Below are 27310 nucleotides of genomic sequence, written 5' to 3' on the forward strand. Positions count from 1 at the left end.
ATAATAATAAATAATATTAATTCTTTAATGTTACTGTAATTGAGATTTTTGAATAAAAGAAATGAATCTTTTGTGTTTGTTGCAAATTAAAGATTATTGACAGAGACAAGGGAAAATATTACTTTATTTAGCTGATCAGATTGTAATAGTTTTGTAAGCTTCACATTAGGTTCACTAAATTATACGAGTCATTTGAAAAACGAATAGGTCGAAATTCGGCCAGTCCAGCCCTCGGCTTGTAGCTTAATTACTTTTTATGGCCCATGCATCCGTTGGACATAGACACCCCTGCTATGTGGCGGCTCCGAGCAAAACCAGGAGAGAATTACCAAATTAACCCTCAAACGTCTGGACACAAAAGAGTACCTTTGATTTTAAACAGATGTGTCAGAATGCGATGCTGTATAAATTTGGAAACTCATATTTTGTATCCCTTATGCTTTCCTTCTTTAACTGGTTTTAATATAAAATGTTTTCATTTTTCCAGATGGAATATTTTTGTACAAACTCCATTTCAAAATATATTAGTATATTGAATTGAAACATAAAAACTGGATACATTCAAGAAGAATCTTGCCTGTATGTGCTGTCAATGCCCAACTGAGTCCAAAAAACCCTTACATTTTTTTTTTTTCAACAACACCTATCTGCTTTTACTTAACTTTTAACTAAAATGTTCTGTCCGAGGAACACATAAGGGAGCAGTAATAGGGGGAGGAAAGTGGAGAATGACTTAATGGTTGTCCCACGTTTTCCTTTTCTTTCCTTTTGTTAGCGTAACATGAAAATGGTGAAAGTAAGAAAAGGTCTATCTCAAGTTTAGTCCAAACGCCAACCCAAAACACAAATAAAGATTAAGCGCCTCTAAGACGTGCCTGTAATTGCACTCGCTTTATGAATAAGCAAAGGCTGCAATCATGACTTTAAGCCAGGAGATGGCCACAGAGTTAAAAAGTTCCAAACAGTTGTGATGTTCATGATGAAAGTTTTGTAAAAACAGTAACATCAGTCAGTCATCGGAATCGTTCGTTAGCATGGGCTGTGTTAAGTCATCCCGAAACCAGGAGAACACTTAATGAGATTGCCTTGGGGATAAAATTCTGAAGTGATAAGGCAAGTATAGATTGGCATTTGAATGTACAGTTTGGTTCTTCAAGCACATCAATTCACTTCCAGCGCAAGATTGATTTCATTTTTATTTTACATCCTTTTCCCTTCTTGGTATGGACATTAACATCCTGGAAGTTCAACTTTTTTTTTTAAATCAGCCTGAATGAAACACCAGCCTTTTCCCAACGTGCCTTGGTGCGTCTATAAAGTGATCGTGCAGATTTGGTGTTGGAATCTGTTGTTCAAATGGTGTCGTAGCCGGGGCCTTCCACTGCGCCGGCCTGTGCCCGCCACTCTGCGACAAAAAAGGTGAGCGATCCCGCAAACCCGAGCACCACCATGATGAGGAGCTGCCAGTGTAGCAGGAGGAAGTTGCTGTAGAAGAAGGCCAACGCTGCCAAGATGGACTAATGAGCAAACAGAAAAGACAAGAAGGGTTGTCACGATTTTACAATAACTAGTTAATCAGGAAAATAGGCAAAACCATTCCCCACAATGTGCAGATGGCAAAAAAAAGCCAAATACTTAGAAGGGACAAAAATATTACCATAAAACAAGAGTGGCAGATGAATAATTCAACTAGTTGATCCAAAAATTAAAAACAAAAGGAAAAGTCCTTGTATTCCTATTTCATCTCTGATAAGACAAATAATAAAATAAATAAGAAAGTAAAATGACATAACTATATACAAATATAGTACCGTAAATTCCGGACTATAGAGCGCACCTGATTATAAGCCGCACCCACCATTTTAAGAGGAAAACCGATTTTGTACATACACAAGCCGCACCTGTACATAAGCCGCATGCGCCTACATTTAAACATGTAACACAAACACAAAAATATACAGTTGCAAATACATATTACACATGGGTTACACATATTTACAAAGAAAGACGGTACACCGAGAGAGTTTTCAAAGCTTTAATAATAATAATATAGCTTTCATCCCAAACGGTGGCTGTGACAGGGCAGTTAATGGTAGCAACACTCGAGCGCCGCTGGCGGCCGTTAGAAAAATTACATAAATTGGCCGCATCATTGAATAAGCCGCAGGGTTGAAAGTTAGGGAAAAAAGTAGCGGCTTATAGTCCGCAATCTACGGTAATTGAGCAAGATTATAGGCTGACCTAATGTATTTTGTCCTTTTGGGGGCAGTGGTGAGCCATGCCAGAACAATGAACACCAGGTCTGCTCACAACTTTTCAGCATGCTACAAAATCAGATTTGTCCCAAAAAGAAACTGAAAGAGCTTTCTGGAGCATGAAATCCCAAAGAAACAAGTGCATCTTTTTGAAATTCAAACAAAAAGTGTATTAAAAAAAACCTAAAGGGACAGTCAGTATGACCGTTCCTTAATGGTCAAAAAAAAGAAACTTAAGAAAAAAAAAACTATTATTTTTATCACACTTTTGTTTTCGCGGTGCCAGAAACAAGTGGTAGAGAATGGAGAAAACAGATAGTGTCCTGAAAGGTATAAATAAACGCAAAATCAGATTCGTCATCAGATACGCCAAAGAGTTGTTTCCCTCGTTGCAAGTTTTTCTGTTTAATAATATCTTTCTGTTTTCTTTATCATTTGTTTCTGGCACCGTCAGTAAGTATTGTGATAAAAAGTACCCAGGACCTCTGAAATGTAAGGCAGACAAGCTAACCAGTAATCAACAGTGCCGCATATGTTATCTTTTTTTAATTCAACATTCATTCATTATACATTCATTATGCATCTCTGATAACAACAATAATAATAATAACTGTAAAAAGTCTTATAGCTAACATGTGAGTATGCCATTTTCCTGTGAAAATCACTAAACTGTACACCCACCCATGCTTATCCCCAAAGATTCAAGCTCCAGAAAAAGCCCACAATTGCCCTCTCACCTGTATAAACTTGAAGACAGCAAAGGCAGGGGCGCTGTTATCATGGAAGGTGAAGCCGATGATGCTGAGCAGCTGTGTGTTGAAGCAACTGTCGCCCAGGCCCAAAAGGAAGCTGCACAGCAACGCCACAGCCACACTGACCCACAAAAATAAACACACAATTTTTGTTCGGCAAACTCATAGCAAAGATCATTCCTAAAGAGAAATATCCAAAACATAATAATCCTATTTAAAACCAAAGAGATGTTAAATTTTAAAAAACCTTGATATACTTAGTATATGGTGTATTAGTACAGCCATATTTAAATTACTGTGTGGAAAGCTGGGGTAACACATGAGCAAAAAAGTCAATTCATCTTTAAAAGGGAGCCGTACAAATTATTAATACTTCATTATGTTTAAGTCAAGTCATGCTTATATGTATAACCCTCAATCACAAATGTCTCAAAGGGCTGTACAAACCACCATTACAACATCCCCTGATCTTAAACCTGCATGAGGGCAAAAAAAAAAACTTCAAAAACCGAATAATCCAAGCAGGAACATAAGGTGCAATTAATTAAAAAGATACGAAGGGGCAAATCCACGCAAAAAAAGTAGTTTGTTACCAAAAGAACCTTAAAATTACATCTCAGACTGTCAGGAAACCAGTGCAGGTCAGCTAAAATTTGGGTAATGTGATCAAACTTACTTGTCCTAGTTGAAGCCTCACTGCAGCAGTTTGTAGTAACATTCTTAAGTAATTCATTAAACTAAACACTCAAATTCTATCATTTAGTTTGCGCAAATATTTTAGATAATATAAAAAAATCAGCTTTGCAATTGAATTTAAAAAACTGTAAAATCAAATTTGTTTCAGAAGAATTACTTTACTTTTTTTTCGTACTGTTTTGTATACCTGGTCATCCTTTTTATTTCATTTATCATTTTATATAATACTTTAATTATTTCATATTTTGATTTATTTTTGTTGTGTGTTAAAGCAACATCCATTGCACCCTGGTCATCCTGGAAGGGGGCCTACCTCATGTGCGGCCCCTTCTCATGTTTTTTTTCATTTTCCTCATGCTGAGGTTTTGGAGTTTTTTCTTGCCCTCATGTAGGTTTTAGATCAGAGGATGGTGTAATAACAGTCACTAGTTTGCAAGAATCTGTGGTCAGTGCAGCCTTTTGAGACTCATTGTGATTGAGGGCGAGACAAATAAACATGACTTGATCTGACTATTGTTAAATGTTTTTACATTTTACTGTTTACCTTATTTACACTTGACTTAATTTCCATAATTTTGTGCAAATTCAGGATTTTTCAGTTGTCATGGTGACTTGTAACCGTTTTAAGTGCAATATTCCAGTTGTGTAAAGTTTCTACTTCAGATGCGAACACGTTACATTAGAGTTGAACACTTTATACATTTTTTATTTATGAGTCTTTATATTTTATATTTTTGCCAAATGGAGTGCAAATGTAATCTCTTTGTAGCAATATAATGATAAAGGTGATTCTGATTCTGAGGTTGGTTTGCTATAAATTAAGGAGCAAGTGAGATTTAAAAAAACATTGATTAGAACAAATACAATGCAAACGTGTGCTTCTGTTAAATCCCAAGTCCTGTTGTTTTTGTGCAAAACAGACACTATATGCCAGCAATTTAGCAAAACATTTTGGAATTCTAGATCTTAGAGTCATAATAGCAATATTTTAAACGTATCATCTTTTTAAAACACGTATTTATGTTGCGTTGAGTTGCTAGCAACCTGGGCTTTATGAATGTGTTGAGCTGGGTTCCCTCCTCAGGTGCCAGCGGGGCATCATCGGCGATGTTGATGAAGATAAGGTAGAAGGCCACATAGTGCGCCAGCAAGCCCAGCAGCACAACGGGATTGCGTCCCAGGCGCCCGCCACTCTTGTTGAGCGCACCGAATGCACCCCCACCCAGGATTTCGCCCAAGCCCACGCAGATGCCCGACAGCCCCATCAAGCTTTTGGCGTCCGGTCCTAAACCAGTCATGGCGCCAATGCACGTGCCGTACACGCCGCTGTAGAACGTCAGCTCCACGCCTGATGACACACATGTGACGTGATGCCAAGACTCTCGAGGTTTGTGTGTCACATGACAAGAAGTAGGAAGTCACCTGTGTACGCAATGGTCAGGCTGAGCAGCAACATCTCCTTGGTCACCAACATCTTGCACGCACGCACTGTGGACACAACAGCGCCGTCAATAAGGTTAGGGAGTAACGGGATACATGTAACAGCATTACATAATTGTTTATAAATTGTTTTCAGTTACAGAAAACAAATACATACTCAAAGTGCAGGTATAGGACAATTGCAATATTATTAAGTATATATTTATATACACCGTAAATTCCGGACTATAGAGCGCACCTGATTATAAGCCGCACCCACCACATTTCGGGAGGAAAACCGGTTTTGTACATACAGGCCGGACCTGTATATTAGCCGCATGCGCCCACATTGAAAAAATGCAACACAAACACAAAATGAATCCATACCCGACAGAATCCAAAAATCACAGCCAGCAAAATGAGCGGAAAATGATAGCGGTACTTAAGGTTTGATGCAGACCTGCAGAGTCCGGGTGCCCGTTGAAAGTAATCCAAGGAAAAAAGTGTCTATTTCCAAAGCTAAGGGTGGGAAAATTATATATCCACTATTGTCGGCCGCGTCCACAAACACGTCTCACCTTTGCTCCACTTCCCGTCAGCCCGCGTTTGCCCCGGCCCTTCTTTCTCATTTGCTCGTGCAAAACATATCAGAATAAGTTTCTAAAATAAATACATTACAAAAATATACAGTTGCAAATACATATCATACATGGTTACACATATTAACAAAGAAAGACGGTACACCGAGAGAGTTTTCAAAGCTTTAATAATAATATTATAACTTTCATCCCAAACCGTGCCTGTGAAGGGTAACAAAACGTTACTAAGTACACGCTCGTGACACAGCAAACGGGTCTGTTTAAAAAAACATACCGTACATGTAGAAACCACGGTAAACCGTCCTCATCTTCCTCCTTATAACTGACGTTATCAAAGTCGTCTTCCTTCAGTATGAGAAAGAGACTTTGTCATATAGACGTCGTCCCACGCGCCCTTATTCAAAATCACGCTAGCAACACGCTTGCAAAGTAGTTTACGTGCAGTAACTCTGTTTCCTTCTTTATCGGACTGCTCGATTGCGTTTAGCTTGAAAGTTGCCGCCTTTCTTTTTGCAATTTGCATGATGAGGATATGTCTACGCTAATTTAATTTGTGCACAAGCTAAGAAGTTGCAGTCTTCCTCGGCGCATATATTCCACCAGTCTAAATCTTGCCTTTTGTACCCGAGCACCGCTGGCGGCCGTTAGAAAAATTACATAAATTGGCCGCATCACTGAATAAGCTGCAGGGTTGAAAGTTTGGGGAAAAAGTAGCTGTTTATAGTCCATAATTTATGGTAATACATATATATATATATATATATATATATATATATATATATATATATATGTATATGTGTATATATGTGTATTTATGTGTGTATATATATAATAATAATAATAATAATAATTTCCTTGTATTGTCATTCTGTGTAACAATGTACACAGAACGAAATGTCGATTGCACCTGACCCGTTGTAGCGAGCCGATGCAGCCGCAGCCAACAGAGGGCGCCGCCGACCACTTTTTAAGTCTTAGGAATGACTCGGCCGGGGCGCGAACCCCGACCTCCCAGTCTCAAAGCGGGCGCCTTACCATCTAGGCTACTGAGTTTATATATGTGTATGTGTGTGTGTGTGTGTGTGTGTGTGTGTGTGTGTGTACAGGGGCAGCAGTAGCTCAGGAGGTAAAGCTCGTCTCGGGATCAAGAGGTCACAAGTTCGATTAATGGCTCCTCTGTGTTATATGTCGAAGTGTCCTTGAGCAAGACACTGAATCTCTAATGCAGCAGGTAAGTGTGACGCACATTGTAAAGTGCTATGGGAGGTCTTCACTGACTTGAAGGGGGCTGTATAAATGCAGAACATTTACATTCATTTGTAAACAAGTGTTGAGGCAGAACCACGAAAATACATACAAGTTTATACCAGCCGATAGATAGAAAAAGATCATGGATCGTAGATGGTAAAATCTCAAACAAGCACAAAGTATGTGCAAGCAGTAAGATAGCGACTTTATTTTAGTGATCAAAGTCAACAAAAGAATAACAGTTTTTTGATCGGCGCTACACATTGATTATGCAAGGTACTTTAGGGAGCTCTTGTGATCTACTTTTTTGCATGTTGCAAAGAAGTCGTCAAAGACACTTGCATCAGACGAAAGAGGACAGTAAATCTGGGATGAATGGAAACACTAGTAAATTTGAATATTGTCAAGAGGTTTGGCATACCCACTTTAAACAAGTAAAACTTGAACCTTGACCCAAAACATCCCATAGTTGGTTGGAAATGTACAAAGGTAACGCTTGATGTGTACAAAACAATATTTGGTTCTTAATGTGCTCTTAATGTGAACTAAAACCATATCTTGTATGCCATCTGAAAGAGAAAGTTTTATTTTTGCTTAATAAGCTATAGTATATGGTTTAAATTTGAGCACTTTTTTAAAGAACTACAAGCAACTACCTGACTTTATTGTTATTTTTCAAGGTTACAATAAAGTGTGTCCCACTTCATGATTGTGTCCCACTTATTGTTGATGCTTCACAAGAAATTACAGTTTTATATCTTTATGTTTGAGGACTGAAAGGTGGCAAAAGGTCACAAAGTTCAAGGGGGCCAAATAGTTTCGCAAGCCACTGTATGATACTCCCTTCTCCACCTTCCCAAACAGAGATAAAGCCTAACCTAAATTCAGTCTGGAAATTGCTGTTCGTTGGCTTGCAGCAGTACCGTAAATTCCGGACGATAAGCCGCTACTTTTTTACCAAATGTTCAGCCCTGCAGCTTATTCAGTGAAGCGGCCAATATATGGAATTTTTCTAACGGCCACCAACGGCGCTGGAGTATAAAAGGTAAGATTAAGACGAACAAATAAAAATGACTTGACTTGACTTGACTTGACTGCAACCTCTAAGTTTATGTATACATTGTCTGTTAAGTAAAGGTACGTTCCGATAATGAGGAAGACGCCCTTGATGGCGACAGTTATGAGGAGGAAGTTGAGGACGATCGACCGTGAATTTCACAATTGCAGGATGCTTTTCTTTTGACAGGCACATTTGATGCATTGCGAGCGTGAGCCTACTAACGTGTTGGTACCTTTCAAAGGCACGGTTTGGGATGAAAGTTATATTATTATTATTAAAGCTTTGAAAACTCTCTCGGTGTACCGTCTTTCTTCGTAAATATGTGTAACCATGTATAATATGTATTTGCAACTGTATATTTTTGTTATGTATTTATTCTAGAGATTTATTCTGTTATGTGTTCTACGGGCCAATCAAAAAGAAGGGGTGGAGCAAACGCGGGCTAATGGGAATTGGGGTAAAGCTGAGTTACCGGTAGATCTGTCTGTTGTCGCAGCGGACAATAGTGGATATATATTTTTCCCACCCTTAACTTTAGAAATAAACATTTTGTTTCCTTGGATTACTTTCAACGGGACCCGGACTTTACAAGTCTGCGTCATACGTTAATTACGGGTATCATTTTCCATTTGTGATGCCGACTGTAGATCTAGGATTGCACACTATTGACTCTAAGATTGTGTCATTAGTAGGCTGAGAGGCTAGGACCTTGACTCGGCCTCTTGGCTGAGAACAAGTGTCTCGGCCTATTGGCTCTGTAGTGTATTATGATTTGACAAATAATGGCTACTTGACAAAGAATATAGAACAATTAATCTATACATAATCACAATCGTGGAGCTCACACCCTGGTCTGGGTTAAACTTGTGATTGTGTCATAAGTTTCAATGCAGGCACACGCGGCTTGTACACAGGTGCGGCTTGTGTAAGAACAAGAGTGGAAAATCACTTAAGAAGTGGTGGGTGCGTCTTATAATCAGGTGCGCTCTATAGTCCGGAATTTATGGTACTTATTATGATCAGGTAGGTTTTTTTCATCAAATTCATAAAATCTTCAAGTCAAAATTGTTTTGCAAAAAAATGCAAGGTAAATATTTAAGAGTGCAAATGGCAACATAAACCATGTTTTAATCACTAAAATTATGGCACACAAAATTGTGAGGCAAAAAAAAAGAGTGGTGCCAATATCCGGATGCTAACATGAGCACGTTTACAAGCAAACACATTTAGACAATTGTTTAGGACACACTGTTACAAGGTAATGTATTTTAAACTCTGTGTGTGTGTTGGCTGAAGTGTATGCACACGTACCAAACGCATCCAGGGCTTGCGAAACGGCTCGTGAGATGGGCGAACTGCCAAGAAAACATGTAAAAAGGAGAAAAAAAAAGCAGAGGAAAGGTCAGAAAATATTAACATTTTATCCAAATTCTGTTGTTATTTCAAATAAATTAATGTATCATTTCGAAATGTAATCATCAAATCTCAATAATAACATCAGATTACTGTAAATTTTTATGGTTCAGATTTGGTTTACTTAGACTAATATAAAATATTCTCAAAAAAACGTAATGTTGGTGTTGGGTAATTTAAGAAAAAGACCCCCCCTTTCAAGGACCAAATAGACTTTGACGTCACCATGGTAAGCACCGGATATAAAAAGCTAGTTGTCCTCCTGTGAAAGTGTTACATTTTTAATATCGGACATTTGCAAAAGAGATTCCATAGGATGCCTGTTTGCTATCTTGACTATTATTGCTCATTGTTGTTCTTTATTTTGAGTATAATGAACAGTTTACATCAGGGCTCAGGGACCCATGGCTCTTGAATAAATATGGCTCGGAGGTAAAATTCTGTTAATGCAAGTTTCATCCATGGTTATCCATTTGTGACTGGCGCAGAGTCAAGTATGGTTCATGCAAAACCCACAAAATGCCAGGAGGAAGAGGGGTTCAGTCTAGTATATAAACGGCACAGTCCCAACTACAGTTTACAGTCAAGTTGGCTCTAAATCGCTAAAAATCCTTTATATGAAAGTTAATTAAACAATGTACCGGTATGTTCAGTGTTGAGGCACTTTATGATAAAAACCTACAGAACAAACTTTAAACACCCAGAAACTCCAACCAAGCAAACAGATCAATTTAATTGGGTGAATAATGGTAAAAGGGGCGTAGCGATGAACAAAGGCCACAGACTCAATTTTCTCTGCCCAGTGCCGTCTGCTGGTTGGCAGTTTTGCTAGATTGTGTCTAAAAATCTATGGTACGGCTCTCTCAATAAATAATAATAATTTTTTTTTTTTTTAGAACAATTGAGAGCAATGGTGTTTTCATTACCAAATTGTGTGCATGGAAACTTGTTTTTGAATGGACTGAGCATGCATGCCAGCACACAAGTGTAGACACAAAATGTAGCAGATTCTCAGGTGATACTATGCAGGTAATTTGGGGCATGACAGAAAATATTTGAGAAGCCAGGCTTTGGAGTGGATGGTCTTTTGTAACTTAGATTGAATAAAAACAAAGGGCTCATGGGAGGACCTTGAGAACAGGTTTTGATTTCTTTTTTGGAGTCCGGGCTTTCTACCTGTTCTCATTGCAAGTTTAAAATGAATGGGTGTGTTTTCTAACTTACTTTAAGTCCCCGCTAAACTTCAAACTTACCCATGTACACTTTCCCCGGAGCCAGACGGCAGCAGCAGGGCCTCAGACTGGTCGCCAGGCGACGCTTCCGCTTCGTTATCCGGCTTACGGATGAGGAAAAAGAGGAAGCAGCCCACCAGGCTGATGACCGTCAAGGAGATGAACACAGTCTGCCGGTCCTTGTCTGGGTGCGCGCACACATGCAGTCACACATCTTCAAAAATCACGCAGCGATGCCTGTTAATGTACGCAAAGAGCTGCCTCATACCGGAGATGTGCTCATGTCCGCGCCAGGCGAAGAAAATAAACAGGTTTCCAAACAGTAAACTGCAAACAAGCACGCAAAAAATCATTACAGCCAAACACCAGGCCAGGTCGCCATGTTTGAAAGTTTCACCTGAACTGCAGCAGTGCCCAGAAGACGCCGCTGTTCCTGCCGATGGTTTGCGGGTCCGAGTTGAGCGCTAGAACGTAGCCCTGCGCTGTCCACAGCACAGCAGCACCCATGCCCACCAGCACGGAGGCTGTGTAGAAGCTCCACGTGTATGGGTACACAAAGACGGCAATGTAGGCGCTATAGAGAAGTCCGCTGAAGAACATGGACAGCTGCGCGCCCGCCACCGCCACCACCGAGGGCGCCAGAAGATTAGACGCTGAGAACACGCCATAGATCATCGCCATGCTGCACCCACACACGGTTTACCCTAGGTTAACTTTAGGTTAAAAAGATCAAAGTCATGGTGGATAAGGTTTGAAATAGTTTCTTATTAAAAAATATATATATATATATTTGAACATGGTTGTGCGTCGAGTTGCAACAATTAGTCGACATTGACGACAAAATTCGATAATACTCATCGACAATTCATTCCATTGTCGAATATTGTAATATTACCACCATTTTTGGCAGTAAAGAAAGGATGTTGGTTTTCAACATAGAAAAAAAACAAGAGGCATATTTTCTCAATCGAAATCTTAACATACCATATGTGCTTGTTTTCAGAATGGAAGAAAAATGCAACACTTGTTTTGGCCGTGGAAAACAACACTAGTTTTGATGTGGAAGATAACATTTTCAGTACAGAGGAAGACAACACTACATTTAAAGAGACACTGTGTAATATTTGACCTCTCGATGTCACTGTATTGTGTAATGCAAAAGCAAACAAGTGGGACAAAGCACAAAGAAGAATACAAACTACTGACACTCAAAGTGATCAAACTGAAACATTTAAATTCTCATTTACTTGAGCAGTCTTGTCAGACAAGCATAAGGTTTTTGAGTCTTTGGAGGCCCATAGCAGCAAGAGGGCATACCATAAGTCAGCTTTCTGTAGGTGAGGCTTAAGTTATTTAAAATAAGTACATATTTCTTGACCTACAATCATTTTTTTAAATGCATGTTTAGATTATAGCTCATGTATTTTTATCTTATTATTCAAATCAATATTCTCCTTTTTAATGAACATAGTTGTTTTTTTAACAATACAATATGTCCCTTTTAAGAGTAGAAGTGAAAGTGGATGTACGTATAACAACACTTGGCTAAAGGGACAGAGGTTATTATTTTTTGAGGTGTAAAAGTATGATGCTTGTTTTTAGTGTGCAAGGCAATGACACTCATGTTTGCTGGAAAAAAGACTTCAGTTTGCTTCAGAAGACGATGCTTGTTTAGTGTGGAAGAAAATGCTAATTTTGAACCTAGAAGAAAAAGGGGATTGTTTGCCGCGTAGAGGAAAAAGGCGACTAAAATAGTCATGCACCCTGTTAACAATGTATGGCATGTTTTCCCGATTTGTTTCGGGTTATCGTAATTGAAAAAACAGTGTATTTCCTTCAAAAATAAGGACATTTCTCAGGGACCACAAACTTGTGTTTGGTAGTGTGCCTGATTCAACAATATATAAAAAAATGTTAAGAAAATTGATTTAAAAATATCGGCCTGAATCCTGATATGCTTTAATTTGTAACACGTGTAATCATGAAGAATAAAAGTATTGTTCATAGTTATTTTTTCCCCTGTACTTTCAAATACTATGGTGGTGGAGACATAAAGACACCCGAGGACCAGAGGTCTTTATTTCAAAATGTTGTAGGTCAACGATAACTTAAATTCATGTCCACCTCTATATATTAACATGTTTCGACGTAGAATTCTTTGGGTGTGCGATGCACGTACCTGGTGTATCCGCTGCCGTGGAAAGTAGAACTGTTGAAGCTCTTGATGACCGTTTGCTACATGGACCAATAAAAGTCAGCATTAACCAAAGCCTAGAGGCATGTTTGGAGTGAGACATGAATTGATGCGTTTTGTGCGATGGTCATAAAGCACAGCGGGCACACATGAAACCTGCCACTCACCCACCTCAATGTTGCCACACGTCTGGAAAGCGGTGAAGATGAACATGAAAGCCACGCCCAAGATGATGACGTTCATCCACTTCTTGCCGTCGGGACCCATTTAGACGCTTGTGATAACGTCACAACATCTGATGACAAGAGAATGCTCAGCTTAAATGAACGTTGTACCGTTATATTCATTTTCTTCAGTAGACTAGCCATGAAAAGCACTTTGTCGGTGATCAAGAAAGTGAGGCACATTGCTAATTAATTGTGTGGCAAAAGTTAAAGGTTTTGATCACCGTGCAATCAGGATTCGTACAACTTTTTAAAAATATGGACTGATTCAAGCCAGACTTCTCCTTGTGAAATGGCAACGCAAAGTCACCAGAGAGAAGTGTAAGCGTCATTTTTTTTAGCAGACTTGTTTAGTTTTTCTTTCTTTAATGCTTGGTGTATCGAATCAGACTGCAGAGATACATGGAAACAATTTCAAGCATTTGCAAGCACGCCAAACAAAATTCTATCTATCTATCTATCTATCTACCTACCTTGGTCGTATCCCTCAAGAGGGGTGACCGACAGCAAGACAAACACATACAATAACAAAGAAAATAAAAGGGAAAAAAATTGCAAAAAAAAACACACAAAATTTTTGGGACCATGGCCAACCCAATTGCCCAAACACCCAAACAAGTTGGGCACCTCGGGACCTAAGTTGGTCATGCTTTCGTCCCTCCACTCCTTTCTATCACCAACAAGAGCTCTAGCGTCCATTATATTTAGACCTCTTTCCTGCAGTGCACTCATAACACCATCCAGCCACGTCAATCGCAGCCTTCCACTTGGTCTCCTTCCATTGACTTCTGCTCTGTAGATCCTCTTCAACATTCACTTCTCATCCATCCTCTCCATGTGTCCAAACCAACCGAGTACTCTCTTATCAACACGCTTGCTCAGTTCCACGACTACTCCAGTTCTGTCTCTTACAATTTCATTTCTCAATCTATCCAATCCAACATAGTACTCAAACACTTCATCTCAAAAACATTCAATTTCCTTCTTAAATCTGCATTCAGGCTCCAAGTCTCTGCACCATACAACACAGTCGGCACAATCACACTCTCTTAACATCCATACTCATACTCTTGTTGTTCATCACTCTCCAAACAAAATCCAATTACTCTAAAAACTTGAAAACACAGCATTCAAATTCCAGCATTTTCAAGGATTTTAAGCACCCATACGAACTGTGTGCAAACACTAACAATACCCAACAAAAGATTAAAAAATTGGTATTTACATATAACTACATTTGGATAAAATGAGAGTGTGTATGATTTAGCGCCTCCTAGCGCCTTACACAAAATAATTCATAAAAAAATATTTGATTAAATAATAAGAAGCAAATACATGAACCATTATATTAATAAAATGTTTTTAAATATTTATAGGTCGGGAAATTTTCCTTTATTTTAATATGAGCCTAACTTAGAGGGAGCTAACATAATTAACAGTCATCTTGCTTCCCTCGGGTACCCATAGACCTTAAAAAACTGGGCAAAAATAGAGAAGAAAAATGGTCACTTTGATTATCCGTAGTTTGCATTTTATTGGTGCTTTGAAGCACTTGTTTTTGGTTGCACACACTGTCCCTCTAATCATGTATATTATTACTCGTCTAATTAAAAATGTCTTACGCGCATTTAAATGAGCTTTTATCACAAAAATGAATGATAAGGTGTATGTGAATGGAAGTTAAACGTGCATTAGTACACTTACGGAGCAGGCGGCAGCGTTTGTTTCTATCTCGTTCACTAAACGAGGCTAATCAAGGCCACACCAAACTAAACTCAGCTAGGCAGCTAACTATGAGCACTTGTCATAGATATTCGCTTTAAGGGTATGAAATCCACCATGGCAACAGTAGAACTTTACGGAGATGTCCTCTTAAAATTCGCAGCAAACCGACGACGAACCGAAGGAATCATGTGAGTTTGAGTATACGTCAGCTGACCACAACGTCAAAAGCTATGTGGTGCTAGGCTAGCTTCTGACTAGCACTGCTAGCATCCGTTGTTAGATTTACAAAAACATGTGAGTAACGATTCTCGCATACTGAAGCATATCCATTTGATATGTTGGTTAGTTATTTCTTCGTATTTCTCAACTAATTTTTTTTTACCAAAGATATAACGCCATTAAAAGGTCGTGTGAGGTTGTTCATTTAGTTTTGTATTTTTATTTGTAAGTATTTTGTATTTTTTTGTACTTTTTCGTGACGTCTCGCGAGACTTTGTGTGGGAGAGCCAACAAGCCTCAGTTGTTGTTACTAGCTAGCTCTAAGAGCAATCGAATCTTGTACTTGAGCAATAAGAACAGCAAAAAGAAGGAGGACAACTAGCAAGCATCCCATGGGACGCCATGGCCACCTTGTACGTCTTGCGACTTTGCACTGGTCTTGGATGTACTTGGCACCGGTGACGGACGCCTAATCGAGGCAGTAATTTGCAGGTACTTAAGGTAGATGCTGCTCCTCACGGGCGGGCTTATTAGTAGCCGCTGCTGGCTCTTAGCGGCTAGCCATGGAGCTAACAGCGAGCGTAACATTTAGAAACGCAACCTTCTAATCCATTAGCTCCAAAACGGGACACCCGGACAGTAGTTTCACAAGGCGTTGCTTGCTTGTTGGGGCGAATGGTGCATAACCCATTCGCCTCATTAATGTTATGACTGTGGCTTATCTCAATTAGCGACAATCGCTCGTGTTGCTAGCTTTAGCAACCTAAAGATAGAGAGCGGTCTTTAATGAATCCTAAAACGTAGCTGGATGTTAAGCAATAACGACATGACGCATACTTTCAATAGAAATCCCCTTTTGTTATCTAAGGAATATATAAAATGTATTGTGTTTTATATTTAGACGAGTACAAAATTATTATACATGTGTTAAAGGATTTCAGTGATGGAGGTATATTTGTCACGTGATTTCTGATGTGAAGCCCAAGGCCTTTTTTTCTGTATACGATGTTCCACACCCCCCTCAACAAAGTGTTTACTTGGCATTGGATATTTCTCTTGGCAAGCAATTCACCTGCTAGTATTAGTTGGCTGCCAGCCTGTCAAATGGTCATTTGTCGCACGAAGCTCTAGTTTGACAAAATTCACAAAGTTTTGTTTTAGTTTTGCCACGGTAAGTAGGACGTTTTTCTTATTTAATCGGCTTGAGCCCAACTTTCAGAACCTGGTTACGAAGCCGAAATTAGTGTCCTATGCTTGATTACGTGTGGAAAATTCAATAACTTCTTTTCGTTTTTAACTTTTCATTTATTGGTAGGTTGGTTGGATCCCTTAACCACGTGGGTTTTAGGGGCACCATTTCCCGTGGTGTGTCTTGAGCAAGTACAGCCTGGCAGCACACATCCCTTTCCAGCAACACATGTTTCCACACGTTTTTGAACCGGGCCCTTTTGCGTGTTCGGCAAAAATGCTAACCACTACTTGTGCTGATATGCCTCTTTCAGAACTCTCCTAATCATTCTTTTTGTATACAAGTCTGTTGTTAACAATATGCACTACGTTATTATCAACGACAATAAATACATTTCTAATTTTAGAACGCTACTATTTTTGCAAAAATGTTTCTTATGAAACAAAAAAACACCAATGATTCAGTTTGTATTATTTGCGACTAATATATTTCAAGAAAACACTAAGGACATATTAGATAACAACAGTATACCCATTTGAAGGGCTATACATAATAATAAATAAGACTTGACTTGAAAACTCAAATAATTTATACATTTTCCAATATTTAGGAAATTAAAATATTTGAGTAACAGAAAAGTATTTATGAGCAAGCTCTCAGTAAAGTGATACAGTTGCTAAAATTGATGTAAAAATTTGTCAAATAGTAAATACTATGCATGTGTTTGTGTGTCAGGATGTGGACTGGCGTGTATGGCCGTTATTGTTGCCATCTGATTTTCCCGTGGATGTCGTCAGGATCATGTAGCCACACACAGCAGGCTTCAATGTTGCATCGCGGCCCTTGAGTGCTGGTCTCGAGTGGACGTGCACCATTTCTTGCATCTGTGTGGTCTCACAAGTCAGGACTGCTCTGATTTGGCTTTATCGACAGGAGGATGAACGGCTCCCTTTTAACTCCTCCGAGCCCGCGGCCCACAAACTCTTCTCCTCTGCCTCCATCACCCTCTCCGTCCCCATCCCCGCCATCACCCTCTTTGTTACCCCTGTCACCTCGGCCACCGCTTCTTCCACCTCTGATAAGCGCGCCGCCCCCGGCTCATCCCTCCTCGCTGTCGGATACACCCACGCCCTCGCCTTCGCCCTGCCTCAGCTGGACTGAATTCTGCGAGCTTCACGCCCGCGTGGCGGCCGGTGACTTTGCGCGGCACTTCCGGGCGTTCCTCTTGGAGAATCCACACTACTCATCCGACTCGGCAGCTGCCTTCTGCCGGCGATTCACGGATGGCTTCATCCGCCATTTCCAGAGCGAACTGGAGGGGTTGCCACCACCCGGCAGTGTCTCTGGTAGGGAAGAACTAGTTGGCTGGGCTCCTCAATCGGATGGCACGTCCCTGGAAGAAGAGGCCGCTTCCCCCTTACTGGCGTCCGCAGGTGCTGTCTCACCTTGCTCTACCAGCAATGCTGCGCGGCCTGCCTCCAAACAGGCCCCCACTCGCCTTTTGCTGGACGGCCGCAGCTGTGACAGATTTCAAGACCCTTACGCTCACGGCCAGGTCCTTCCGCCGTCTTCTTCATCATCCTGTTGCTCCTCTGTGGGTGGAAACAACAGCAGACGGGATGACAGGGGTGGCGTAGTGGCCGGAGGGAACGGTGATCCACCTGCTGAGGAAGAGGAAGAAAGCTGGCAGGGGGCGCCGTCTGTGGGGGAGGAGGCGGGGCTTGATGAGCAGGAGGTGGAGAGCAGTGAGGTGGACTTTCCTGAAGCTTTTCGCACCCCAAACACGTCCCTACCCGATTCTAAAGGCAGTGACCCCGCATCTGTTTCTAAAATCAAAGTGAAGAAGCGCTTTTCCCTACGCAGCGTGGGACGAAGCGTGCGTGGCAGTGTGAGAGGCATCCTGCACTGGCGGAGCTCCTCCAGCGACTCCGCACAAAGCACGTTGCCTGCCAGCTACAGCTACACTGTAGGCATGCAGGACGGCGGCACAACCCGGAATGCCGCCACCCAGCCTCCGACACCCACTTCCTCCATGCCAGTGTCTCTGTCAATGCCCTTGTCCCTACCCCATTCCTCTTCATCCTCGTTGCCCCCCTCATCCTCCAGCAGCGCCACCTCTCTTTCCCTTTCTGAAGCCGCCCGAGACCGCCGACGGAGCAATGGTGAAGGTGGTGACAAGGATAAGTGGAGCCACCGCCTTGAAAAACTGAGACTGACGAAATCCCCGCCCCCTGTCCTCACTCCGGGAGGTGCCACCTGTGTGTTGCCACCTAGCAGTGCCACTTCTACCATGGCGCCGCCCAGAAAGGTTGGACGGCTGGTTCGGGAAGGTGGCGTGAGTGTCAGTTCATCCAACGATGAGCTAAGCGGAGGACATAGCTTCCCAAGCTTCTCGTTTGCTTTTCCCCATTACGGCACAGATAACAATAACGCAACTGTACAAGCAGCCACTTCTCCGGTTGTGGCTGCTGTGGGTGCTGGAAATGTGCCCTGGAGGGGTGGACGCTGGCACAAGTGTCGTCTAGTCCTCCGAGACAGGGAACGTGAAGGCGAGGGAGGCGAAGAGTACTACTTGGAATTTTTCATCCCACCTAAGGTATGACATGAATGATATTGTGTAATACTGGGAATTTTCCCGTACCCCATGACTCAGTAATGATCCACTGATCTACTGCAATTATGAAATTATTTCTGAATCCTGAAAATTAAATTCTCAAACTCGGGTAAATATTTTCATTAAAAATAAAGAAAAAATTGTACTTTTCAAGTTCAGTTACTGTTCAGCCTACACGTCTTAATTTTAAATCTCAAAAGTCTTTGTTTGTCCCTGTCTTATCTGCGTAATATAGCTAATAATTGCGTAATACATAGATAATAACTGCATAATCACGACTTGGTGCCCGCCTTTTGCGTCTGTATGCCAGAATAGGTGCAAGATTGGTCTTAAATTTCGTTGGATGTGGTTTTAAAAATCTTAAATCTGAATGAGAAAATCCTGCGGTAACCCTCAATACTTCTTTATTTTTGCTAGTCGGGATTGAGTTAGACCTCAGGTCAAAATTGCCCTGTAAACAACAGTTAGTGGTGTCAATTCTCAACACAACATGAGGGTTAAATTGTTTGTGAGGGGAAAACATGTTCTGGAACAGTAATCATTCCTCCTGAATACTAGTCAAATTGTGATGTACCAAAGAATTCCCTTATTTAGTGTCCACTTATCACGTTCTCTGTTGTTTACTTGACTTTGATCAGCGGGATAAAATGAGATAAAAATATTACAAGAGAAAAAAGTTGGAAAGCTACAAAGAGGTTATAATAAAACTGAGTTGTTCTAATTCATCTTGCTTGAATGAATCACTACTGTTCGCCAGGTAGATCCTTCCACTTAATGTATGCAAGATAAACAGCCTATCAGTCACACCACTGAAGATGGACAAAATATGTGATCAGCAAAAATCACACATTTTAAATGCTAACTATATCATAACTATTCATATTCTCATAACACATTTGACAATAATCCAAAATAATCTGCATACATTTACATCCACCTTTTCAAAATATTAAAACCAAATGTACTTAATTATTTACAAAACAATCCGAAAACAAAACCAAAAAAAATGTAATTGCTTTCAACACAAATTGAGCACTTGTTGCAAAAAATGTAAACAACTCTATGGATTCCTCCACTTGTGCAAAAGCTTTGAGTGGATCAAAATGAACAATTAAATCACTGGCCCAATGATTTCAGCCATTTCGAGGGTATTAAGAAGATCATGTTTGCATCTACTTTGGTATTGTCAGGCATCCAAACCACGCCGCACGGTGTCCTGTGGTGCTATTGTGGCCGTAAGGAGCACAACTGCGCTGGAAGTTCCCGACAAGGAAAACAGTTTCCTGCTGCAGGTGCGATGGCAACTCAACGCTCACACTATTTTCCACTACTACTTAATCGTTGCACTCACTTGTGCGCTTTTATTTCAGTTGGAAGGTGCTGTCCAGTACGTGATCGAGACACGAGACGCTGTTCAGATGAGGGCGTGGCTCAGTGACATCCGCAATGGCATTTGTCTCAGGTAAAGGTTCACCCAGAGAGCAATGCGCAGCAGTACACAGGTGACTTTTGGTGTCACCGTTTGGCGTCCTACGTGTAGCATGTGTGGCATACGTTGCTAGTGCGCAGTAAGTGACGTGAAACATGCTTTTGACTAAGCAACACAAATCTCTCACAGCAGGCAGGAAGATGCCAATGTTGGCGGCCCACTTGATATTAGCGGTACGCCTGAGATTATTGACCGTCTTTCGCAAGGTAAACAAGGCTGAATGCACACATCACAACATAACCCCGCTTGCCTGGTGCTTGACACAATGTCCTCTGTCTCTGGCTGCTCCAGTCTGCTACAGTGGCATGGCCGGATCGTCCCCTCCCCTGGAGTCCCTTCCACCGGAATTGCCGCCGCGTGCTCCTTTAGAGGAACCCGACACGCGCATTCTTGGAGGGGGCGGGTCTAGCTTGGTCACGCCCTTTGCAGAGACGCCAGACGCTACAGGTGAGATGAATGCAGCAAATTTATGAGCTTCTGTCCTCACGTCACCATGTGGGTCGTATACAAAAAAATCACCAAAGAAACCCCACACCTTCCTTTACAACCCCATACAGGCTCCTTCCTTTTCTCTGAGACGACAGGCAGCGATGCTCCAGAGCATCCGCTCAGCGAGTGCCAGTGGTTCCACGGCACATTATCCCGTCTCAAAGCTGCTCAGTTGGTGCTAGCAGGTGGGCCGGCCAGCCACGGCGTCTTCCTGGTACGGCAAAGTGAGACGCGGCGTGGGGAATACGTCCTTACTTTCAACTTCCAGGGGAAGGCCAAGGTCAGGCTCCCTCAATATACCTCTACATCTATAAAGGCCAAAGTTTGTTGAATCAGATGAAATGTTTTGTTTTCTAAAAATGTCTTGTTAATTATCTTATTTAAGAATAATCGTCATCTCAAAAGGCAATTCAAATTAAAAGAATAAAATGGGGAACACTGTATACTAACATTACACGTACGTGTATATCTTGGACATGCTCGTCAGTTATTCAGATAACTTGAGCATAGAGAACATGCCTACCAAACTATCGACTTCACTCCAAATCACTAAATCCAATGAAATTCTCCTCTGTGTCAGTGTCACGGAAAACATTCCGACCGCTTTCGCCTTGCACTTTTACATCGCTTACATCAGTTTCATTGTCACCTCCGCTTTCTTTGTTTTCGCTGCATAATGTGATAATTGCTGTGTGTATCCTGCAGAATAAGATTTTCTTTTTATCAGTATTTTTGTTGAGTTGTCTTTATAAATCAATTTTGAGCTAGTTGAAAATATCTACATTGGAGAAATGGTGCCCCGATTAGTAACAAAAGCAAGTTTTTTTGCCAAAGTAAATATTTTCAACTTGAGGTGATTTCTAACTTATAAAAACAACTGAACAGAAATAGCACCGAAAATAAAATAAAACATTCTGCAGATTACAAGGGGCAAATATTGCAATATGCAGCTGAAAAGCAGGAAGCGGAGGTGACAATGAATCTGACATAGGCTACGTAGAAGCAGGAAGCAATTTCTGTCCTTTACTGCTCTTTTATATTTCAACAAAAATGATATAAGAAGTCATTTTAGTGACATTAGTGCGAGTGACATGCTTTACACGGGGAAGCATTTGTCGGCACACACGGCAAGGTTGAAATGATCAACACAGCGCCCTCTTGTGGTTTATTGTGAAAGTAACATGTGAAATTATATGTGTTTTTTTGTTGTTGTTGGTTTCCTTAACCACTAGGTATGTAGGGGCCCCATTCCCTGTGGTGTGTCTTTGACAAGTACAGCCTTGTGGCACCCATCCTCACCAGGCCAACATATGTTTCCACCCGGTCTTAAAAAACTTTGACTTAAAGTCCGGAAAATACTTGACAACAAAGGAGAAAGTCGTTCTGTACTTTTGCCCTGTATCACAGTGGTGCGAAACCTCTTTTTTACAATGGACGCTTTTAATGTCTGAGAATATTTCCGCAGCCCGGAACATTATTAAAAACGAGGATGGTGATAATAATAAGAATAATAAGCCTATTACATCGGAAAATACATGACATTTTATTTCATCATAACACTATTTTTGCTCACAGTACTATGTTGTATAATATTGTTTTGGCTGAACTCTTTCACATAATGCTCCATTACAACGTTGTACAATTTGTCACAGTGAGTAAAAATAGTGTGATGATGAGTTTAAATCTAATGCCTTTTCTTATGTCATCTCCAATCATAGTTGTCTAGTGAATAGGATTCGGTTGTCTCACTCCCATGATCTAAATAGTTTCAATGTTCAATGAGTTATTATGGTCAGGTATTCGTGGATTGATCAATCATGGCTCTAAAACAGTAGTATATAACTGTAAAACCTCATGTGTAACACACACCCAAATTTAAACAAAGTACTTGTGGTAATTCAAAACCAAGCTTTTAAACACCACCTAAATTGAGAACATAATTATCGGCCCATGCCTACTCTCGATAGACATACAGAAAAAAACAAACACATGTCTGACCGGATCAAACAGATATTGAAACGCATGCCCTGTGTTTCGGCAGCACCTGCGTCTCTCCCTGAACGAGGATGGGCAATGCCGTGTGCAGCACCTTTGGTTTCAGTCCATCTTCGACATGCTGGAGCATTTTCGCGTGCACCCAATCCCGCTAGAGTCGGGCGGGGCCTCAGACGTCACGCTCATCAGCTTTGTGGGCGCAGCTGCCGTCCGCCTGCCGGGTACGATCCAAGCTTCCCTTCAGCTGCCCACAAGTTCCGTCTTTCCCCTGCACCCGGGCTTTCAACTCACGGCGGATTGAAAGCTGCCTTCCATTGCCCTTCCCACTTCTGACATCTTGTGTTTGTCCATCACTCCGTCCTTGCAGGCCGGGAAAGGGCAGGCAGTCGGCCTACCGTCTGTGATGTAATCAACACGCGCCATCCCGACTCTCCATCAACCCCCATCTCTGACTGTGTGTAAGTGACTTTGTGTGTGTGTGTGTGTCATGATTGCAGTGAGTAGTGTGTGTGTGTGTGTGTGTCATGATTGCAGTGAGTAGTGTGTGTGTGTGTGTGTGTGTGTCATGATTGCAGTGAGTAGTGTGTGTGTGTGTGTGTCATGATTGCAGTGAGTAGTGTGTGTGTGTGTGTGTCATGATTGCAGTGAGTGAGTAGTGCGTGTGTATGAGTGTCATGATTGCAGTGAGTGAGTAGTGCGTGCGTATGAGTGTCATGATTGCAGTGAGTGAGTAGTGCGTGCGTATGAGTGTCATGATTGCAGTGAGTGAGTAGTGCGTGCGTATGAGTGTCATGATTGCAGTCAGTGAGTAGTGCGTGCATATGAGTGTCATGATTGCAGTGAGTGAGTAGTGCGTGCATGTTCTTGTTGGCATTAAAGCTTTGTGGACTAGAGGTAAGATTTTGCCTAGGAAAAATCCAGCCCGATCTGGGTGCACAGGTATTAAAGTGCAACTCAGCCCGAGCCAGACCAATTACCTTGATTTGCAGGGTCGAGCCCAAACCAACCCAAAATTTCATGTTTAATTGTGAGGACTCAGGAGGAGGAGAGGTGATTTATGATAATAGATTAAAGCTTGTATTTTGTGACTAAATCCAAGTTTAACATGACTGTATAAACATTAACAACTTTTATATTCATTTGTCTGCAGAGGTTACATTAACCGACAATTTTCCACAATTGATGGATTTTTTTTTAAGAGTTGATGGAAAAAATGTAAGGCCTTTAGTTATTTTGACGGGTTAAAAATTGGGCCATAAACCACAGCAGCAGTACATTATTAAAAATCTAGCGCGGCACTCTGAGAGAGGCAGAGAGACACAGAAGGGCAAATGACAATGGATAAGACTAACACAGAAAAGAGTTCTTTAAATTGACACTGCAAGAGTTTGTTATGAGGCGGACCACAGCCTGTCATGGCTAAAACTACTCATGGCCTCAAAACGCCTCAGCGCACTGTGTTTTTGATTTTTTAGTTTAGTATCATTGAAGTAAGTACATATTGCTGAGATCTGGCTCATCTCTGAGTAGTGTGATGCCCTTTACACCCAAAATCAATAGCTACCAGATGACGAAGGTGCTCTATCTGAGTAAGATCAGGAGATTTCGCCTGATACGCTAACCATGGAAACCAGTACCATCTATGTGGGGGCAAACCCTTACACCCGCAAAAAACGACCTAGACATGAAAGTGCTCTGCCAGGTTGTCCTTGCACAAGACACCCCACAAGAGTTGTGGTGTCTCGACGACCCTGGCGGTAAAGGTATTTGTGAACCGTGATCGCACATCGTTATAAACAAGTATTTATATTTTTAAAAGACAGCGAAAGAGAAGCCCGACCCAAACGTAATGAGTGCCATTTTAGGCCCGGCTCAGGCCCGAATTATGGTTGGGTTCGTACTCAAGCTTGGGTTTAAGATCTCACCTCTGTTAAGCACCCAAATCCACTGTCCTTTATTCAATGATATTGGAGAAACTCTTTCAAACGCATGCATGTGGATGCCTGTTACTGCCACTACCAAGAATGACCATGTACGAGGCAACATTTGGCTTCTGTGGACTAAGCAGGAAGTAGAAACATTCAGTCTGAGAGTTAACTGTTTCCATGACTTACCCCGGTCTCCATGACTTCCGCTTATCTCCCAACCTCACTTCCTCTCGCAAGTTTCTCCCTTTCCTCCTGCAGCGTTCAGACTGTTTTATCAATTTTCTCCCCTACCTCCCTTTTTTCCCATAGACTTGACCAGCAGACCCCGTAGCCCCCCACAGCCGCCCCCAATGCCACCAGGACGCCCGCCACCCCCGACCCCACCTCAGGAGAGAGGACATGAGATTGAGCAAGAGGCAACCACAGGAAGTGGTGGAAGTGGGGCAGTAAGCGGTGGTGTGGCTGAGGACTGGGACGACCGGGACACTCCACTGCGCCAACTGGAGCCGGCAGCAACGGCGGAGGGAGAAGAGCTTGAGGCAGTCCGGGTGCCCAGGGCTGTGGACAACCAATATTCCTTCTTCTAAGGAGGAACTTCTTGTTTCCAAAAGAAGTAGTAACATTAAACAAGCGAGACGAGACTGGGACAGATGCAGAGAGCAGCATACACCACTAACGAGCGCCAAACTACTTTTGGCTCAGTGTAAACGCGTACCTCAGATGAGCGCCACCTAACCTTCACAAACACCTCATACAAGCCTGCACGTGTTTGTATGTATTTCGCGCGACTGAATATATATTGTTTGACTGAATATGAATTTTTAATGGAAGAGAGCAAGTGAGTGTGTTTGTTGTGTGTCTTAGTTGTATTTGCGTGTACCTACTGAGTATACACCCATTCAATGCATTTTAGCCGAGCTAATGAAGCCAACACAAAATCATCAGGCCATTTGTATGTTCATGATTTTATTTTTTTTTATTTTTACCTCAGTCTCACAGCAAATCGTTTTTCTAGTCGCTATCTCAATTCTTCAAATAACATTGATTCTATGTATCTAAAATGTCAGTACGCTGTACGCTTTGTGGGGGTGGGGAGAGCAGATCCGTCGTCATCCGCCTCGTTCACTCAACAAGAACTTTACGACACGTGCCTTTTCTGTGTATTGTTTGTTTTATTGCTACTTTCGTTTGTTTCTGTTTCCTGTGATTTTCAAACACTTCGTTTGGCGTGTTGGTCTCATAACTCTGTGCCTTTCTTTCTTGTCGCTGTGACTGCGTGTTGAAGGCGACGGCGCTTGTGCGCCCCCGCTCGTTAGTTTCAGGTATTACAATGAATTAAATGGTTTTGATAAAAATCTAGTGAAATAGTAACCCTCTGTTAATTTATTGTGTACAACAATATGCACCATGGTCACAAGTGGTCAGAAGAGGTACACTTTTATGTGGAATTTAAAAAAATGTTTAGCAACTGTATCTGATGAATGATCAGTAAGTGAAGCGGTGTTGACTAAAGGCCAACCACTCACAGTTCACGTTCCTGTTAAATCAGGAGCATAGTTTTGCCATGAAGTGAAAAGACGTGTCCCCACCCCAAACGATCAAACCTACGCCCTTGAGTTGCTATTCATAAATAGGTTCAAGGGTGGTGTGCATCATTTGAGGTGTAATTAACAATTTGAAAATATATTTTTTTTTCTCGATCGGTATGTGTTAATAATGCCAGACTGAGTTCAAAGAGCCTTAATCGTTTTTTTCCACAACACGCATCTCATTTTACCGTAGCGACACTGTTTAAGAAACATACAGGGGGTTAAAGATTTATTTTACATTTGTCATCGCAGTTTTGTTAATACAGGATTAAAATTGTAAAAGAAAAGGGCCTGTTTAAAATACAGTCCAAACTCCAACCCAACCCCCTCAAAAAGATGATAAAAGTGTACCAGCTAGACTAAGAAGTGCACGCTCTAGCCCGTACAACATAAAATCCTTGACAGAGGCTGCTATGATGACCTAATCTAGAAGATGGCATGAGCAATTAGAAAAGGTCTAAATTCCGTCCAGCATCTTTAAGCTAATTAGAATAAATGGATTACTCACGGAACAGGATGTTATTTTTAACTAGTGAGTGTTGGTCCTCATGTGCTCTTTCGTCAATTAGCTGTCCAAATAAAGAGGGATTGTGTTATAATAAGTCATTTAATATAACAACCGCACAAGACATTTCATGTGGAAGAAAAAACTCGCTTTATTTGTCCAGAAAAATAACCCGTTTTGAACCTGTTCCACCCACAGTCATTCCTAAAGTGCATTCACATTTCTGCATCATGATTGATATATCACATCAAAACATGATGGCTCATCAAAAACAATGAATTGATGCTGCGGGGGCAGTAAACAAAAAGGAAATGCCCTTTGGAAATCAACTAATACACAAGGCTTTTTTCACGAGTCAGCCAGCTTGTGATAGCAGGTATCATTCTTTCGTTTGCAGGTATCATTTCTTCGTCTCCCACAAGTTCAGAGAGCTTTGCTGCATAACTGTGTCCAAGAAAGGCGTGAACCTTCGTCTG

The 27310-nt window shown here is 41.4% G+C and overlaps 2 protein-coding genes across 7 annotated transcripts; one reads left to right on the forward strand and one right to left on the reverse strand.

The window, feature by feature from the left end:
• Nucleotides 1-106: 106 nt before the first annotated feature.
• mfsd11 (major facilitator superfamily domain containing 11) lies at nt 107-15242 on the reverse strand. Of its 3 annotated transcripts, XM_088341153.1 has the most exons (11): nt 14797-15242; nt 13040-13163; nt 12854-12909; nt 11072-11356; nt 10943-11001; nt 10696-10858; nt 9341-9384; nt 5126-5191; nt 4748-5051; nt 2993-3128; nt 107-1517 (listed from the first exon to the last, which is right to left on the reverse strand). In XM_088341153.1, the coding sequence occupies exons 2-11, from the start codon at nt 13133-13135 to the stop codon at nt 1353-1355; spliced, it is 1374 nt and encodes a 457-aa protein (XP_088197279.1). In that variant the 5' UTR covers nt 13136-13163; nt 14797-15242; the 3' UTR covers nt 107-1352. The 3 variants fall into 3 exon arrangements, with proteins under 3 accessions (XP_088197279.1, XP_088197291.1, XP_088197282.1); XM_088341165.1 differs by lacking the exon at nt 14797-15242 and having other exon boundaries at nt 11072-11327; nt 13040-13128; XM_088341156.1 differs by lacking the exons at nt 13040-13163; nt 14797-15242 and having other exon boundaries at nt 11072-11327; nt 12854-12945.
• On the forward strand, nt 15038-26111 carry sh2b1 (SH2B adaptor protein 1). Of its 4 annotated transcripts, XM_088341152.1 has the most exons (10): nt 15041-15528; nt 16961-18821; nt 20030-20131; nt 20210-20301; nt 20458-20534; nt 20620-20775; nt 20886-21097; nt 22859-23033; nt 23180-23270; nt 25050-25214. In XM_088341152.1, exons 2-10 carry the CDS (start codon nt 17163-17165, stop codon nt 25069-25071), a joined length of 2586 nt encoding a protein of 861 aa, XP_088197278.1. In that variant the 5' UTR covers nt 15041-15528; nt 16961-17162; the 3' UTR covers nt 25072-25214. The 4 variants fall into 4 exon arrangements, with proteins under 4 accessions (XP_088197277.1, XP_088197276.1, XP_088197275.1 ...); XM_088341151.1 differs by lacking the exon at nt 23180-23270 and having other exon boundaries at nt 15038-15528; nt 20461-20534; nt 25050-26111; XM_088341150.1 differs by lacking the exon at nt 23180-23270 and having other exon boundaries at nt 15039-15537; nt 25050-26111.
• Nucleotides 26112-27310: the final 1199 nt, after the last annotated feature.

Source organism: Urocampus carinirostris, chromosome 1, assembly GCF_059441175.1.
Source record: "Urocampus carinirostris isolate Australia breed hairy pipefish chromosome 1, RoL_Ucar_1.0, whole genome shotgun sequence".
In the NCBI taxonomy this organism is placed as follows: domain Eukaryota; kingdom Metazoa; phylum Chordata; class Actinopteri; order Syngnathiformes; family Syngnathidae; genus Urocampus; species Urocampus carinirostris.

Bases quoted from the DNA above. Each gene is read 5' to 3' on its own strand.
- mfsd11 (XM_088341153.1), bottom strand. From the start codon at position 13,135: ATGGGTCCCGACGGCAAGAAGTGGATGAACGTCATCATCTTGGGCGTG. The intron at 11,357-12,853 runs GTACGTGCATCG...GTGTGGGTGCAG, and splicing joins CACGGCAGCGGATACACCAG to CATGGCGATGATCTATGGCG. The intron at 9,385-10,695 runs GTAAGTTTGAAG...TTTTCTTGGCAG, and splicing joins TCCGGGGAAAGTGTACATGG to TTCGCCCATCTCACGAGCCG.
- sh2b1 (XM_088341150.1), top strand. From the start codon at position 17,163: ATGAACGGCTCCCTTTTAACTCCTCCGAGCCCGCGGCCCACAAACTCT. The intron at 20,132-20,209 runs GTGCGATGGCAA...CTTTTATTTCAG, and splicing joins AAAACAGTTTCCTGCTGCAG to TTGGAAGGTGCTGTCCAGTA. The intron at 20,776-20,885 runs GTGAGATGAATG...AACCCCATACAG, and splicing joins AGAGACGCCAGACGCTACAG to GCTCCTTCCTTTTCTCTGAG.